The sequence below is a fragment of the Papaver somniferum genome, chromosome 9, assembly GCF_003573695.1.
Source record: "Papaver somniferum cultivar HN1 chromosome 9, ASM357369v1, whole genome shotgun sequence".
In the NCBI taxonomy this organism is placed as follows: Eukaryota; Viridiplantae; Streptophyta; class Magnoliopsida; order Ranunculales; family Papaveraceae; genus Papaver; species Papaver somniferum.
In genome coordinates, this window is record NC_039366.1 from 6,662,287 (window position 1) to 6,677,144 (window position 14,858).

The following is a 14,858-nucleotide window of genomic DNA, read 5'->3' on the forward strand; positions in this document are numbered from 1 at the left end:
TATAATATTTTATCACGCATTCCGGGGAATGGGATTTAAAGATGAAGAAATTTCCAGTTCAACATATTTTGTTCACGGCTTTGGAAAATCCACAACAAAACCTAAAGGAGAGATAGTGGTACGAATTCCACTTGGAGAAATCGAAACACATGTAACATTGTGTGTCGTGGATATGGAATCGCCATATAATATGTTATTAGGAAGATCATGGATACATGCGATAAAAACTGTGGTATCAACGTTGCATCAACTGTAAGAATTTTGTTTTTTCATACTCACCACCGTTGTCTGACCTTAGACACTTCAACTTCAGACCAGTTTATGTTTCATCCAAAGCTTTCCACTTCTTAAACACTTCATACACCTCGAACTTATTCTTCATGAAGTAAAGCCACACCTTCCTTGAGTGATCATTAATAAAGGTGACATAATATTGGAACCCGCTGTGAGATGCAACATCAATTGGTCCCCAAACATCCGTGTGAACCAAATCAAGTTTTGCACTTCTCAAGTCTCTTCCTCCTCTGCTGAAACTAACCCTTTTTTGTTTTCCAAGAACACAGTCTTCAGAAAAACTCATATCAACAGACTTCACCTTAGGTAGATATCCTCCCGAACATAGACTTCATATTCTTCTCATTCATGTGCCATAATCTTTTATTCCATATGTTAGTGTCTTCACCACTACTAGCCACTGCTAAAGTAGTTCCATCTGAAGTGCGGTATAGAGTATTGATTCTAACTCCACGAGCTAATACCATATCCCCTTTCTTTACTTTCCAATTGTGTTTCGTTAACACAACTTCACAGTCATCGTCGCAAACTTGGCCCATAGACACCAAGTTCTTTTTCAAATTTGGAACCTGACGTACATCCTTCAATTTCCATGTCGAACCATTGACTTTCAAGATCACATCACCCAAACCGATGATGTCGCATGCTTCACCGTCACCCAAGAATACTTGGCCATAATATCCTTCTTTATAAGAGATCATAATACTCTTATCACCCGTTGCATGGAAAGAAGCTCCCGAGTCTATAATCCAAGACTCATCTTGCTTGTCCTCATAGAGTAGTAGAAAACCTTCCGTAATCACCTTTTTGTTATCAACAAGGACCTTCACCGGTTCCGCAGCTGCAACTACGTTGACCTCTTCTTGATTACCTTTGTTTCCACCATTATTAGCACCTTTGTTTTCCGGACAATCACGCTTGAAGTGTCCTACTTTCTTACACGCCCAACACTCAACAACACCTCTAGGTCGAGATTGAGATCTCCCCCTAGACTTCCCTCTAGACTTCCATCTGGATTTGTTGTTCGTTGTTCCTATTTGAACTCCTGCCTCTATCTTCATCATGCATACTTAAGGCAGAGATTGAAGAACTAGAAACATAACCTTGTTCTAATCTTCTCTCCTCTTCATCGATCAACCTTTGCTGCACATCATCAAGCTTCAACTTCTCGCTCCCTGCAGAATTGCTAATGGTTGTCCTTGCAGTCTCCCAACTCTTTGATAATGACGATAACAACCGTAAAGCTTGAACTTCCTCATCAAAAGTAATACTAACTTTTGAAAGCTGAGAAATAATTTATTTAAAATTCCCAAGATGTGCTGAAATCGCTTCGCCTTCTTGCATCTTCAGATTAAATAATTGTTCACACAACATAATCTTCCCCGAGGCTGATGACTTTTGATACAACTTTTTAAGTTTATCCATAAGATTTTTCGTACTAGTTTCCACTTGTACATTATTTTAGACTTCCTCCGTTAGGCATCTACGGATCACGGCTACACACTTACGATCAAGAGTATTTCATTCATCGCCTTTGCGTGCTCCCTTTTTCGCAACTCCACCCAAAGGATCAGAAATGTCTTTCTCATATAGGTAGTCTTCCATCTGAGACTTCCAAAACGCAAAGTTCTTCCCATTAAAAACTTTAACCCTAGCTACCGTACTTTCGTTATTATCACCCATAACTCCCACTCCAATCGTACTACGATAAACCCTAAACTCTAACCCGAGCTCTGATACCAGTTGTCAGGATTTTCTTAGGGAATAATCACTGACAACCGCGGAATAACGGATCTTGAGATATTATGATGAATAATAAGTAAACCAAGCACAAGCAACCATAATAATACGAGAAAGATAAATCAACTCACAAGACACAAGATTTATAGTGGTTCGACCAATACATACAACTTGTATATATTGTCTACGTCCACTTTGAGCAGCACCAACTCAAATCCACTATGAAGAAAAACGATTACAACGTCGTGTGAATCCAGCAAACCCTTGGTTACACCGCAACAATTACCCGAGACGATAACCTTGTCTCTTGTTTCTCACCAATATGCTCTCACAACGAAACCCTATCTTTAGACCTGAAAGCTATACAAGAAATCTCTCACCGATCTTTTAATCGTTTTCTACACAATGCAATTCTAAAAAGACTAATTACCTATTTATATGGGTTACAAACTTAGCCACCAAAAATTCTAGTCGGTTTAGGAAATCCCTTCCCTAAATAACCACGGCTAACTTTAGGAAATAATAATTAGTCTTCAATAACTAACATACGCAACATTTGAATTCCCGTGGTCATTTATTTAATGGTCGTCCATTAAGGTTACAATCATGGCGAATGATCGAAATAGATAAACATCTGATTTCACTCCCAAATTTTGCGAATATAGTGTCACATAGGATATAATTATTTCTTTCATAGACTTTAACTTATTCGAATGTGTAAGGAATAGATCGATCATCCTATCGACCCTCAATGGTAGTTATAGTGAAATTGTTATTTGAATGAATCGATTCAGAACCAGACTTATCTGATGATCCCGGAGAAGTAAATGGAGGTTCTTTGGGAGCTGGACGATCAGTTTCACTGCCAAGCATGGTATCCACTTCACCCATGGTTGGCCTATCTATTGCTCTATTTTGAACGCATAACAGGCCAATATGTACACATTTCATCACTTCTGATTGAGAATACAAATCACCCAAAGCTTCATCAACAACTTCTGACCATTTTCCTTCATTCCAAAGTCTCCAAGCCTGAAACACAAATTTCAAATTATAGTCTAATAATTTTATATTTATTGTTTTGAATCCTAAAAGCTTGATATAAGGTAACATTTCATAACATATCAATCTACCATAGAAATGTTGATAGATATAAATACTTACATGAAGTAGGAGGTTTACAGGATGTTCATCCTTGTAAAAGCTGTTATTTCTCTTACCGCTCACAATTTCTAGTATCAGTACTCCGAAACTAAAGACATCTGACTTCTCTGAAAATGTGCCTCCCATTATATACTCCGGAGACATGTAACCGCTGCATTTTATCATGAATACACATTATATAATATACTGATGAGTAAGATGATTTATTAAAATTTATGAGGATAATTAAGAAACACGGAGCTCACAATGTGCCAACAACCCTGCTAGTATTAGCCATAATTTGGTCACCACAAAATTTCCGTGCCATTCCAAAGTCTGAAATTTTTGGGGTCATGTTATCATCCAATAGAATGTTACTGACTTTGAGATCTCTATGAATAACTCTTAAACGAGAATCGCGGTGTAGGTAAAGAAGGCCACGAGCAACCCCTCCAATAATATCGAAGCGCTTATCCCAATCTAGGCGTGCTTTCTTCCTTGGATCTGCCATCAATAAAGACAACTTTGAAGCTAAGTAGATAGAACTAATTTCAATGAACTTTTCATAATTTTTCACATACAAGATTTGATAGCAGAGTGGAAAAGAAACAAACCAAACAGAAATGCATCCAGGCTTCTTTGGGGCATGTATTCATAAATTAGCATGTTTTCTTTTCCTTCAATGCAGCAACCCAACAATTTCACAAGGTTACGGTGTTGAAGTTTTGAGATTAATACAACCTCGTTCTTGAACTCTTCAATACCCTGGCCAGAGTTTGTAGACAGTCTTTTCACTGCTATTTCCTGCCCGTTTTGTAGCTTTCCCTAAAAACCATCCTCCATATAATGATTTTAGTTATTAGAAATATGCAATAACTGGACCTCTATATTTTTATAATAATGAAACACATGTAAATTTTACCTTATAAACTGGCCCAAAACCTCCTTCTCCCAACTTATTTTTCCAGCAGAAGTTATTTGTAGCAAGGGTTAAACAAGCAAGATTAAATATTTGCAATTCCTGTGTTTCTTCTTCTGTTTTACCATCATCAAACATGTTTGTATTTGGAGAGTCGTTGTAGGTAGCCTTGGATTTCAGTAATTCCGCCAACACCCCTTGGAGTCCTTTCAATCCTCCTGGATCAAACCAAGGAAGAAAGTGAAGAGATGATTGGACAACGTAATTCATAAATACGACATAGGCTGAATTTATATGTGACTCTGAAAAGAACACTTGTTAAGAAAATATGCAGTATCCTCTGCCAAACCAAAGGAAAGGTGTATTTACCTCTTCTATTAGCCTTATTTCTCTTGCTTTGATAAATATATCCTGAGACGCCCATGATAGTTGCCACCAAAATGAAAACAGGTACGCCAATCTTCCAAAGTAAGGCATTTCTCTTTCTGACTGAAATTTTGAAGACATAGTAAGCACAAATTCATTCAAGTTATAGGGATAAAACATCATTACATATTAAAGAGTTAGGGTGGGATCACCTCGCATGCAGATTTGTGTCAGCACTAGATGATCACGATGATGTCAATTATGATAGGCAGTTCTAGTTGGTTGAATTACTTATGATCTGTTATCATTAAGTATGTGGTTATGCACTTGATTATATAAGTTATGCGTGAGATGCAGAGATATCTTTCAGTGAGGAAAGCCTCCTTGAAGTAACACAAATTGTCTATAATGTTATTTTCTTCTCAAAACATAGTACGTACATACCTTCAGCAGTAGATACTGGAGCTGGACTGCGAATTTCGTCTGCGGCACGTCTGAGATAGAAAGTTGCTGGTCTCTCAGATGATGTAAGTTGATTAAAATTCATTATATCTCCATCCCACAATTGACACTGACGGTCAAAACTGTAAGCGTTGCAGGAACATTTAGCCTGGCATGCTGATTTGCATTCTTCGGCGCTATCGATTTCTGGTGACAGCTGGGGATAATCAGGCAAATTTGAGGTTGAGATCGGTGAAAAACCATCCGTACTCCCACATTGAAAAGGCATGGTTCTGACACACCCGCCAGATGTATCTTGTAGACTCCAATCTGTAGTCGATCGCGGGGCGAAACCTGGCAAACACTCACACTTCTGGGTATCCTGGTTACAGTTGCCAAAAGGTCCACATATACTATGAACATCACACAATCGTTTGGGTTCAACCCAAACCATAGTCCAATTACGTGTGCTTTCCGTCCATAGAAATTGCTTGGTTTGGCCAGAAAGATCCATAACATATCTAGAAATAGTAGACTTGTTGTAAAAATTATAAGTAAAATAACTCTCATTTACATTTGAAATATAATTATAATAGTAAATGGAATTGGAACTCAGAAAAGGAGTTGAAGAAAAAGTTTTTAATCTTTCATCCCACTCCCCACTTTTCCAAATTTCTTCGGAGTTGTTCCAGTATATGAAATACTGATTTGTTCCATTTGATTTTAGGCTGTAAAATCCCGTGGCTGGATCTTCTCGACTTCTCCATGAAGTAAGCGTCTGACTTTGGTTAGTTCTTTTATTGAACCCAATTTTTCCACCAGGCAACCAAGTATTAGTTGGATAATCAAAACTCTGCCAAATGACAACTGATGGATTCGATATATCTCTTAGAACAAGATTCCCATCATCACCAAGAACTACTTCCGTTGTATTCAGAGTACTTGAAGCTAAATTAGTAGACCAAATTGGTGAATCACTATAACCACTAAGTAAAACTAAGTTTCCATCTGAAAGTGTTAACTTTGAAGTAGATGGATCAAGAAGAGGTGCATCTCTGTTCGCAACCCAAACAACAGTTTGAACTGAGACTTTATTGTAAGAGTACCAAATACCTATATAGTAATTCTGAGACATACCTGGTTTGAAGAAACCCAATACAAATCTATCACTCTTTGATATAATAGTTTGATCTCCAGTTAGAGAATCACCAGAAGAAATTGTATCCGCAGCAATTATATGATAGGGTTTAGTGCACATGGCAAAACCAAAAACTAGAATAGAAAAAAAAAGCCATGAATTGTTTTTTATTGTATCCATCTTTAAACAAATAGTAATCAGGCAAACCCACAATAAACTAAATAAAATATACTCAGTTTTAATGAGAACTTTTTTTTCTTGTTTTTCCATTGACTCAATTTAATGTTAGCCATCGACAATATTTTTGTGGCTGTGCATGAATTTAATGTTTGCCATCGACAATATTTTTGTGGCTGTACATGGAGGACTGAAGTTGATGATTCAATGAAGAATAATCAAAATTAAAGGAAAACAAGTCTTTGACGAGACAAGACACCTACAGTGATCCTGCCTAGTGCAGTCGCCTTCTTTTACCCATTTCTCCATTTTGTGGATGGGACATTGCATGGTCATTCTTTCTCACATAATTATATACACCAGTTCTCATCCGAGCATTTGAATGAATGTCGTGTAAATTGGTGGATCGTTAATGTATAAAGGCATATAGTCAAAAGGATCTTTAATGTATATCACATTCCAAGACTCAAAAATCTTCAACATGGAGCAAAATGACATGGTCACAATGACCACGACTTTCAAACACAGCCGTGCCAATGAAATGACCACGAGTTGTGGTAAGAATGTAACAACTTGACAACGTATGGTTGGATTAAAAAGAATAAGAAAAAGATTAAAAAAAGAAACCAAATTCAATATTTAGGTGAGGATACTTGGCAACGGATGATTGCTTTAGAAATTACAAACTTAAAAGGAAACCTAACTTACCGTGTTTGGATTTTTAATGAAGGCCGAATTCAATTTGAAAATCGAGTAACTACTATATTATGACTCTTTTTCTAAATTAATATATAAAGGGAAAATAATCCACATATTTTCTACAAAAGTAAAAGGAAAAAAATATATTATGACTCTTTTTTCGAATTAATATATAAAGGGGAAAAAATCCACATATTTTCTGCAAAAAAAAAAAAAACAAAATTTGCACATATTTTCTACCTATGTAATGTATTTGCCGCGCCACACCAAATCAAAAATACATCGTCACGGGTTCGCCCCACCAAATCAAAAATACATCGCCACGGGATGGGACAAAGCCCAACGCACACCAAATCAAAAATACATTGCCACGGGGCGGGGCGAAGCACCGCGCACACCAAGTTAAAAGAAAAGATTAATAAAATCCGTACATATTCTCCACCTATTTAATGTATTTTCCCCGCCACACCAAATCAAAAATACACCGCCACGGGGCATGGCGAAGCCCCGTGCACACCAAATCAAAAATGCATCGCCACCCGCGCACACGAAATCAAAATTGCATTCCCACGCCCCGCGCACACGAAGTCAAAAACATTGCCACGGGGCGGGGCGAAGCAAAATCAAAATTGCTTCGCCACGGGGCGGAACGAAACCCCAGGCACACTTAATCAAAAATGCATTGCCACGGGGGGGAACGAACCCCCGCGCACACCAAATTAAAGAAAGAAATATGCCCGGTGCGTAGCACGGGCACAAATCTAGTCAAAATTAAAGAAAAACAAGTCTTTGACGAAACAAAGAATAAGACACCTACAGTGATCCTGCCTAGTGCAGTTGCCTTCTTTTACCCATTTCTCCATTTTGTGGATGGGACATTGCATGGTCATTCTTTCTCACATAATTATATACACCAATTCTCATCTGAGCATTTGAATGAATGTCGTGTAAACTGGTGGATCGTTGATGTATAAAGGCATATAGTCAAAAGGATCTTTAATGTATATCACATTCCAGGACTCAAAATCTTCAACATGGTCACAATGACCACGACTTTCAAACACAGCCGTGCCAATGAAATGACATGACATGTTGTGGTAAGACTGTAAGGGCAATTCCAATGGAGTCGACAAACCCGGTAATTTGTTAATTTAATTACATCCCGCTATTGACAAAAAGAATAGGCAAATGTCCAAATTGAGCATAGCGGGCTAAAGATTACAGGGCGCCTCGTCAATTTCCGAGCAGATAGTTCTTGTGATTTAGTAACCTGTCCGAATTTCTATTCTTTACTATGATGTAGGACAAGTTAAAAAAAAAAAAAAAATTCTTAGTAACAATCTTAGTTTCTTCTTGCTTTCAGTGACTTTAAATTGTTAAGGTTAACTGGTTAAGGAGATAAAACAAACTGAGTTAACCTAACTTTACACAAACAATAATCGAATAATCAAAATGAAATCAATTAGAATAAGCTGCTCTTTTTTTCCCATTGTCTCTGTCAGTCAATGAACTTTTTTTTAATGCTTCAAAAAAAAAAAAATGATTTTTTTTTTTTTGGCCAGAAAACCAATATTAAGTCTTTGGTGGGACAAGGAAATACACACACACCTTGCTGTACCATTCCTCCATTTGTTTTCAATTCTTCATTGCTTTCATTATTTGCATCTTCCAACAACGAGGATTCTCCTTATAAAAAGAGTGAAAAAATTGACCACACACCAAATCGACCGGATAACAAATCCGAGACTGTAAATCCTAGGTTAATTCTAGAGATTTAGTAACCAGAATCAAATTCGTATTTGTTTCCGTTCTTCATCATCAAATAATCAAGATATTGGTGTTCCACCATGCCAAATACCCGACCAGTACAGTTTTGCTGGCGAAATTTCCAAATTAAAATTGGGATTTACAGTCTCGAAATTTCCAATGACACATAGCCTGATCAAACCCGTGAGGCCCGGCCAGAGTATTTGCTAGTAATTTATTGACAACCGGAGACCTATTATTGAGGCTGCACGATTGGAACTTCGAGGGCTAACAAAAGGAAAAAATAGGGTAAATTAATAGCAAAGAATGAGAACCCTATGACTGGCACAGTGGATTCTCGTATGTCTCTCCATAAGAGAAACTCAGGATCGATTCCCCTTGAGCAATGAAGAATGTTCCAATAATTAAAAAAAAAAAGGATCGATTCCCCTTATGCGCATATAATGTGCCCCAGCAGTGGGGTTAAGGGATGGGACAGTGGGGCCGCGTCAAAAAAATAAAAATAAAAACAAAAACAAAGACAAAGAATAGCCATTATCCTAGTTTACCATGACACTACAATGCCCTTGATAATTATAATGGTAAACGGCTACCATTATCTTGTGTTGATGAACTTAACTAGATTTTGTGCCAGTGCTGGTTAACCAATTCAATCAAAAATATAAACTACAAATATAATGCATCATTGTCTCTTTCTTTGAACCATATTTTTTATTTGGTAAAGCTCGGCTTCGCCTCGTCCCGTTAGGATTTTAAAATCGATGCATTAAACCATTGATTTGGCTCACATTTTTGATTTGTCGTGGCTCACATTTATGTATAAAAAAATTACAAATATTACATCCACGTTATATGTGGCCCGAACATAAAGATGGCGTCAATGATAATACTTCGAATTTTTGTTTACGTGTATTCAGTCTACTACTTATGCAACTATCTTAGATAGTGTCGGCTATATCCCTTTCTAAACATAAAAATTTCTAAAGTACGTAATACAAAAAGAAAAGGGACAAAAATCAGAAACTGAAAGAAAACAAGAAAAATCCATTTTTATAACTCAAAAGAAGATGTAAACCCAATCGTTAAATGGGCATCAAGTTTACAATGAAAGACCGTAACGTACAATTAAAGCTTTATCCTTCCGAGCAGCATAGAAAGGGTCTTCAAAGTTTATTATTACATTCCTTCCTGTGAAAAATAAGGGTGAAAAAGTTTTAGAAGAGTATATGTCTTGTAAAATTAAGAAGAGTAGCAATTGATCCGTCTTTTGTAATCCAATCGAAAGGAAAAAAATCTTTTCCCAAAAATCTTTATAGAAGTTATCTTAGTTCGCAAGATCTATTCAATTTACTATGTGGATTCTAGAATAGCTCATACTAAAGACATCCTCCAGCCAACTGGTTTGAAACCAAACCATAAATTTTTTGTTGTAGAACTGATCACCCAGTTCAATCGGAACAAACACAAAAAGGTTAACACTGTAAATTGAAAAAATTATCCTTCGTAGCCATCTAGCCTATACAATGTTACACGTCGTTATAATTGTTGGTTGGCTAATTTTTGTTGTATAGCAAATTCGTCAAACTTAACCTTATCTGAGCAGGTTCTGAAAAGAAGCAATCTTAACATTTTAAAACCATACCAAGTCTAACATTTGTCTTTAGCTCTTTCCCAAGGATTTTCACTCTTCCGGTGCTCGAAGTCACACAATAACCCTGAACTCGACTCACCTCTAACTTTTTCCTCACTCAATTGCACTGTCGCTTTCACAAAATGTCTTTAACCTGACCTCGAGTACCCTCACCTGTGATATAAATTGAGTAATAAAAAAAAATGTGGGCATTAAAATATAAATTGTGCACATACTTCAAGCATCAGAAAAGGTAGCCTAAGATAAAGTAGTAAGGATGATAAGAATGAACCATTAAGCCAATTGTTGTCAGCAATACGTGGAGTATATGTGAAAAATTACCTACAAAGATGGTGTCCCTTGTATAAGGTCGTTAACCTTGCGTCTACCGTTGTCACTATAATTCCCATAACTTTGGTTTGACGCCTTACCTTATTTATATCGACTTATTATAGTAAAAACTAATTGACCTTATGCATGATTATGTCTAATTACCATCAAGAGGAAAACCAATAGAAGTTGGAAGTTGTTTTAAGCAATATAAGATTCCGACCAATAGATGCTAGGGGTTCTTCAGTTATTACTACTACACACATTTTGTGTTCGTATACTAAATTGCCTAAGGACTTTGTACAGACAATGGCCACTGGTCAAGATATATGGCAAAATTCAAAGAGGAAGATCATTATATGCATGTACTTAAACTTCTAATGTGACATAATATGCATGACCACATATCTGAAAGAAGTGTCATTAGCTTTCGACGAAAACTTCAACTGACAAAGTTTGTAGTAGCATATTAACTGCTCAGGAAAATAAGAAAAAAAAATGAGGGAATCATCTGCTCAAACTATCAGTAATATCTAATTAAGGTAATACATGCAGGACACAATAGCTAAATTTACCTGCGAGAGATCAACGCGCAGGCTGTGTCATATAGTCTCACAAAAATGAATATCGGCTCTTCACCAGTAAGTGTTGTTGTGGCCACCGTAGCTCAAAGTTACCCTGTTTATAACAATCAAACCAAATAGTTCTGAAAGTTTGTAGCCATTCCTGGTGCCCTCAAAACTCAAAAATGAGTTAAAACCTAGATAACATCCATAAAACGTTGAACTGCTGCAAATGTTTGACAAGATAAACATTAAGGTAATTTCAGGAGAACTTATTTTCTTGATGAGTTCAATTAATACTAACACAAATACTAAATCATTTGATCCATCAGCTCGGGTCATGATTGGATTAAAAAAGCACTTTCAAATCAGTTGAGCAAAACCAATACCCTATTATATGCACTTTGTATACGAAATTACCTCTATTCCAAGCTTTTTCTCCTTTAAGTTGAGATCTCAACTACCTATGAGGAGGACATGCACCGGAACTCAAGATTGCATGACAATCCAAAGAACCGTCTTGGGAGTTTTCCCTTTCCCCTCCATGTTTAATTCATTACACTACACATTAGTATCATGTTTGAGAAAACAAATACAAAATAGGCATAATTTTTTAAACAGGTGACATTAAAAAAATCTTTACCATATAATCTCAGATATATAGGACCTTAGAGCAAGGGGCTCACAATCACTGTTAAATTCATGGTATTTGTTTTCAACTCTAAATTTTAAGTATATACCAATTTCAATACCCAGTTCATTCATCACAGAGATAAACACATTAGACAACAAAGTAATCTTCATGGGATTTTCATATACGATCAATGTGTTGCGAAAGGAAAAGGGAAAAAAATAATGGGTCTTACATCAAAACCAATTCACTCCTTGCCACACAAACGCATAACCTCTTTTTCAAATCTTCAATAAGAAAAAACAGCCTCAAACACCTAATTAGCAACAAAGAAGATTAAAATAGAAACCTCCAAAACTATGTACTCTACGTCTCTATCTCACGGAAATTTTTGTTCAGCATAATAATAACATAAAGACTATAATTCTACAAAAAGCTAAGTTTTTTAGCAGGAAATTTTTCTTACCTTTTCATCCATTAAGTTCATATTTATTCAATGTACCTCATTGGTTCTAAGGTTTCCAGACTTCCAGGTCTTTTTAAAAGCCTTTGCCTTGCCAACCTTTTTTAGGCATTATTGACAAAGATTGGAGTAAGTTCTGTATATATGCCAGTGAACAAACAATGTCAACACATGAATTTCTTAAACATACAACAGAAATTATTAAAAACTATGGACTTCTAATGCTTTTCAATCCGGTACAACATACATAGCATTCCGTTGTTTATCGAGAGCAAAGAAAAAGAAAAGTCATACCTGCAAAATAAAATAAAAGGGTTAGGATTTATTGATTCAATGAAACAAAAAGGCAGAAAGAAAAGGTTTCACGCTTACCAATAGCAAAAATCATTCTCCTTGTTTACTTCGTATTAGCCCTAAATTCGAAAATTAAACCCTAATCAATTAATACAATTGAATTTCCCAGACCTAAAAAAACCAAACCTATGTATTGATCAGAAAATGTTGCAATTATTATATCTTAAATCCATCACAACCCACCACTTGAAATCAAGCATTCAGGTATATTATCTATAAAAATGGAAGAGATTTGTGAAAGTAAAACAAAAATTAGGGTTTACGTAATTACTGCTCCTGAGGTTTTTATTTCAGTATTCAGAATCATTATATCTTGAAGTTGTATCAAAATCTGTAAAATAAACCATTAGTACATAATCAGAAGAAAAAAAAACGGAAAAAGATGATGAACTAAACAGAGAGAAGTAGAACAGAAAGAGGAGTGGAAGAAGACCGTAGAGAAAATAGAAAAAAAAATTAATAGTGAGGAAGATAAAAGGAGAAGGAGATCAGGGAGAGGATAAACTGTGAATGAAGAAAGAACAAAACCATTAGAATTCAGGAATTGAACCAATATTAATCACCATTATTAAGAAAAAATCGGTGCAGAGGAAATAGATGAATGATGAATAGGGTTAGGATATACCAAACACCTTATGCACAAAAATTAGTTAAGAACGACACTAATCTCTGCAACAAACAAAATACAAAAGTTAGTTACTGAGAAGATTATGGTTGTGAGAAGATTATGATTTTGTATATTAGGGTTTTTCTGCGAGAAAGGAAAATTGTTTGGAATGAAAAGAAATGGAGAAGTCTCAAAAGCTGAAGCATGTTGATTATACTTACAGAGTTGAAAAAACGGAAAATGATGATGAACTAAACAGAGAGAAGTAAATCTGCAATTTTGGGGACCATATATGGTCCTAGTAATACGTTGCTAGCTTTGAGATCTCGGTGAATGATGTTAAGTCGAGAATCCTCATGAAGATACAGAAGACCTTTGGCAATACCTCCCGATAATCATGTGTCGCCTTTCCCAATCTAAATGTGCGCGTTTAACTGGATCTACACATTTCATTTATCATATTTATGGTCAGTAGTACTGCGAGTCTAGTGATCCGGAATAGATATAAATAAAGAAAAGAAAATGGAAGTAGCCAAACCGAATAAGAATTGATCGAGGCTTCCATTTTTCATGAACTCAAAAATGAGTAGCTTTTCATCTCCGTGTAAACAATAACCTAATAATCTAACGAGATTCTTGTGTTGCAGTTTGATTAGCAATGCAACTTCATTCTTAAATTCCTTTTCACCTTGACCTGAATTTTCAGACAACCTCTTCACAGTTATTTCTTGTCCATCCGTGAGTGTACCCTGATGGTCACAACGTAGCCAGGACAATATAAAATACCATTGCAGTATTTATAGTACTGTATTATTATGGATATATACCTTGTATACGATACCAAATCCTCCTCGCCCAAGCTTATTCACATCTGAGAAGTTGTTTGTCGCAACACTTATTGCACTGAATTTGAACTGCAAAGATTCAGCACTTTGAATCTCGCCAATATCTTCAAAAAAACACAACAAAAAATTTAGATTTAAGTGAAATGATCGCTAGTAAAGATTCAATTTCCGAATGGTTAATCCTGAAACTTTGGAACTTGAAAAGATAAAAGAAGTATAAGAGAGCTTACTGCCAATTTTCTTTCTTCTTATGCAGAAATACAAAATGGTTATGATAGATACTACTGTAAAAACCGTTGGAACAACTATAACAAGGAGCACTTTAAGTGACATCTTCGGATTTTGGTTTGCTGCAACAAGAACAAATATTCCATAGTGATTAATAATCATCATATGTCTAAACAAAAGTTATAAAACCATCTAAAGTTTGGTATACTTACCTTTTGAAATGCTGGGTTTGTTGGATTAACTTCAACATAGAAGTCACTAACAAGCTGGTTAGGTCAATATTAGGAAATTGATGTAATCCTAAGGGAATTAGAAGTCATCTAGTTCTACGAAAAGGAAAGACATGTAATAAGGTAATAGGATTAGGAAAAGGAATTCCTAGTTCTATATATATATGATCACCAAAGTTGTGGTTGATCATATGAGCAAGATTAGAGATTGTGTTTAGTTTTGAGAGATTTTCTAAACATCAATAAAGAGAGTTGTCTTTATATAAGCTAAGATTGATCTTGCAGTTGCCATT

At 35.9% G+C, this 14,858-nt stretch overlaps 2 protein-coding genes across 2 annotated transcripts; both read right to left on the reverse strand.

Moving 5' to 3' along the window:
- Positions 1-2,603: 2,603 nt before the first annotated feature.
- Positions 2,604-6,505, reverse strand: LOC113308949 (G-type lectin S-receptor-like serine/threonine-protein kinase At1g11300). The gene is made up of 7 exons (XM_026557390.1): positions 4,907-6,505; positions 4,466-4,585; positions 4,100-4,314; positions 3,792-4,002; positions 3,444-3,681; positions 3,199-3,349; positions 2,604-3,066 (listed from the first exon to the last, which is right to left on the reverse strand). Exons 1-7 carry the CDS (start codon positions 6,309-6,311, stop codon positions 2,773-2,775), a joined length of 2,634 nt encoding a protein of 877 aa, XP_026413175.1. The 5' UTR covers positions 6,312-6,505; the 3' UTR covers positions 2,604-2,772.
- Positions 6,506-13,317: 6,812 nt separating this feature from the next.
- Positions 13,318-14,440, reverse strand: LOC113311249 (putative cysteine-rich receptor-like protein kinase 35). Its single transcript, XM_026560089.1, has 5 exons — positions 14,338-14,440; positions 14,090-14,211; positions 13,801-14,011; positions 13,648-13,702; positions 13,318-13,324 (listed from the first exon to the last, which is right to left on the reverse strand). Exons 1-5 carry the CDS (start codon positions 14,438-14,440, stop codon positions 13,318-13,320), a joined length of 498 nt encoding a protein of 165 aa, XP_026415874.1.
- Positions 14,441-14,858: the final 418 nt, after the last annotated feature.

Coding starts and splice junctions, on each gene's coding strand:
- LOC113308949 (XM_026557390.1), bottom strand. CDS start 6,311: ATGGAAAAACAAGAAAAAAAAGTTCTCATTAAAACTGAGTATATTTTA. Junction 4,586..4,906: donor TCCAGTATCTACTGCTGAAG/GTATGTACGTAC, acceptor TCAAAATTTCAG/TCAGAAAGAGAAATGCCTTA. Junction 3,067..3,198: donor CTGTAAACCTCCTACTTCAT/GTAAGTATTTAT, acceptor TTTGTGTTTCAG/GCTTGGAGACTTTGGAATGA.
- LOC113311249 (XM_026560089.1), bottom strand. CDS start 14,440: ATGTCACTTAAAGTGCTCCTTGTTATAGTTGTTCCAACGGTTTTTACA. Junction 14,212..14,337: donor AAGAAGAAAGAAAATTGGCA/GTAAGCTCTCTT, acceptor GTTTTTTTGAAG/ATATTGGCGAGATTCAAAGT. Junction 14,012..14,089: donor GATTTGGTATCGTATACAAG/GTATATATCCAT, acceptor TGTGACCATCAG/GGTACACTCACGGATGGACA.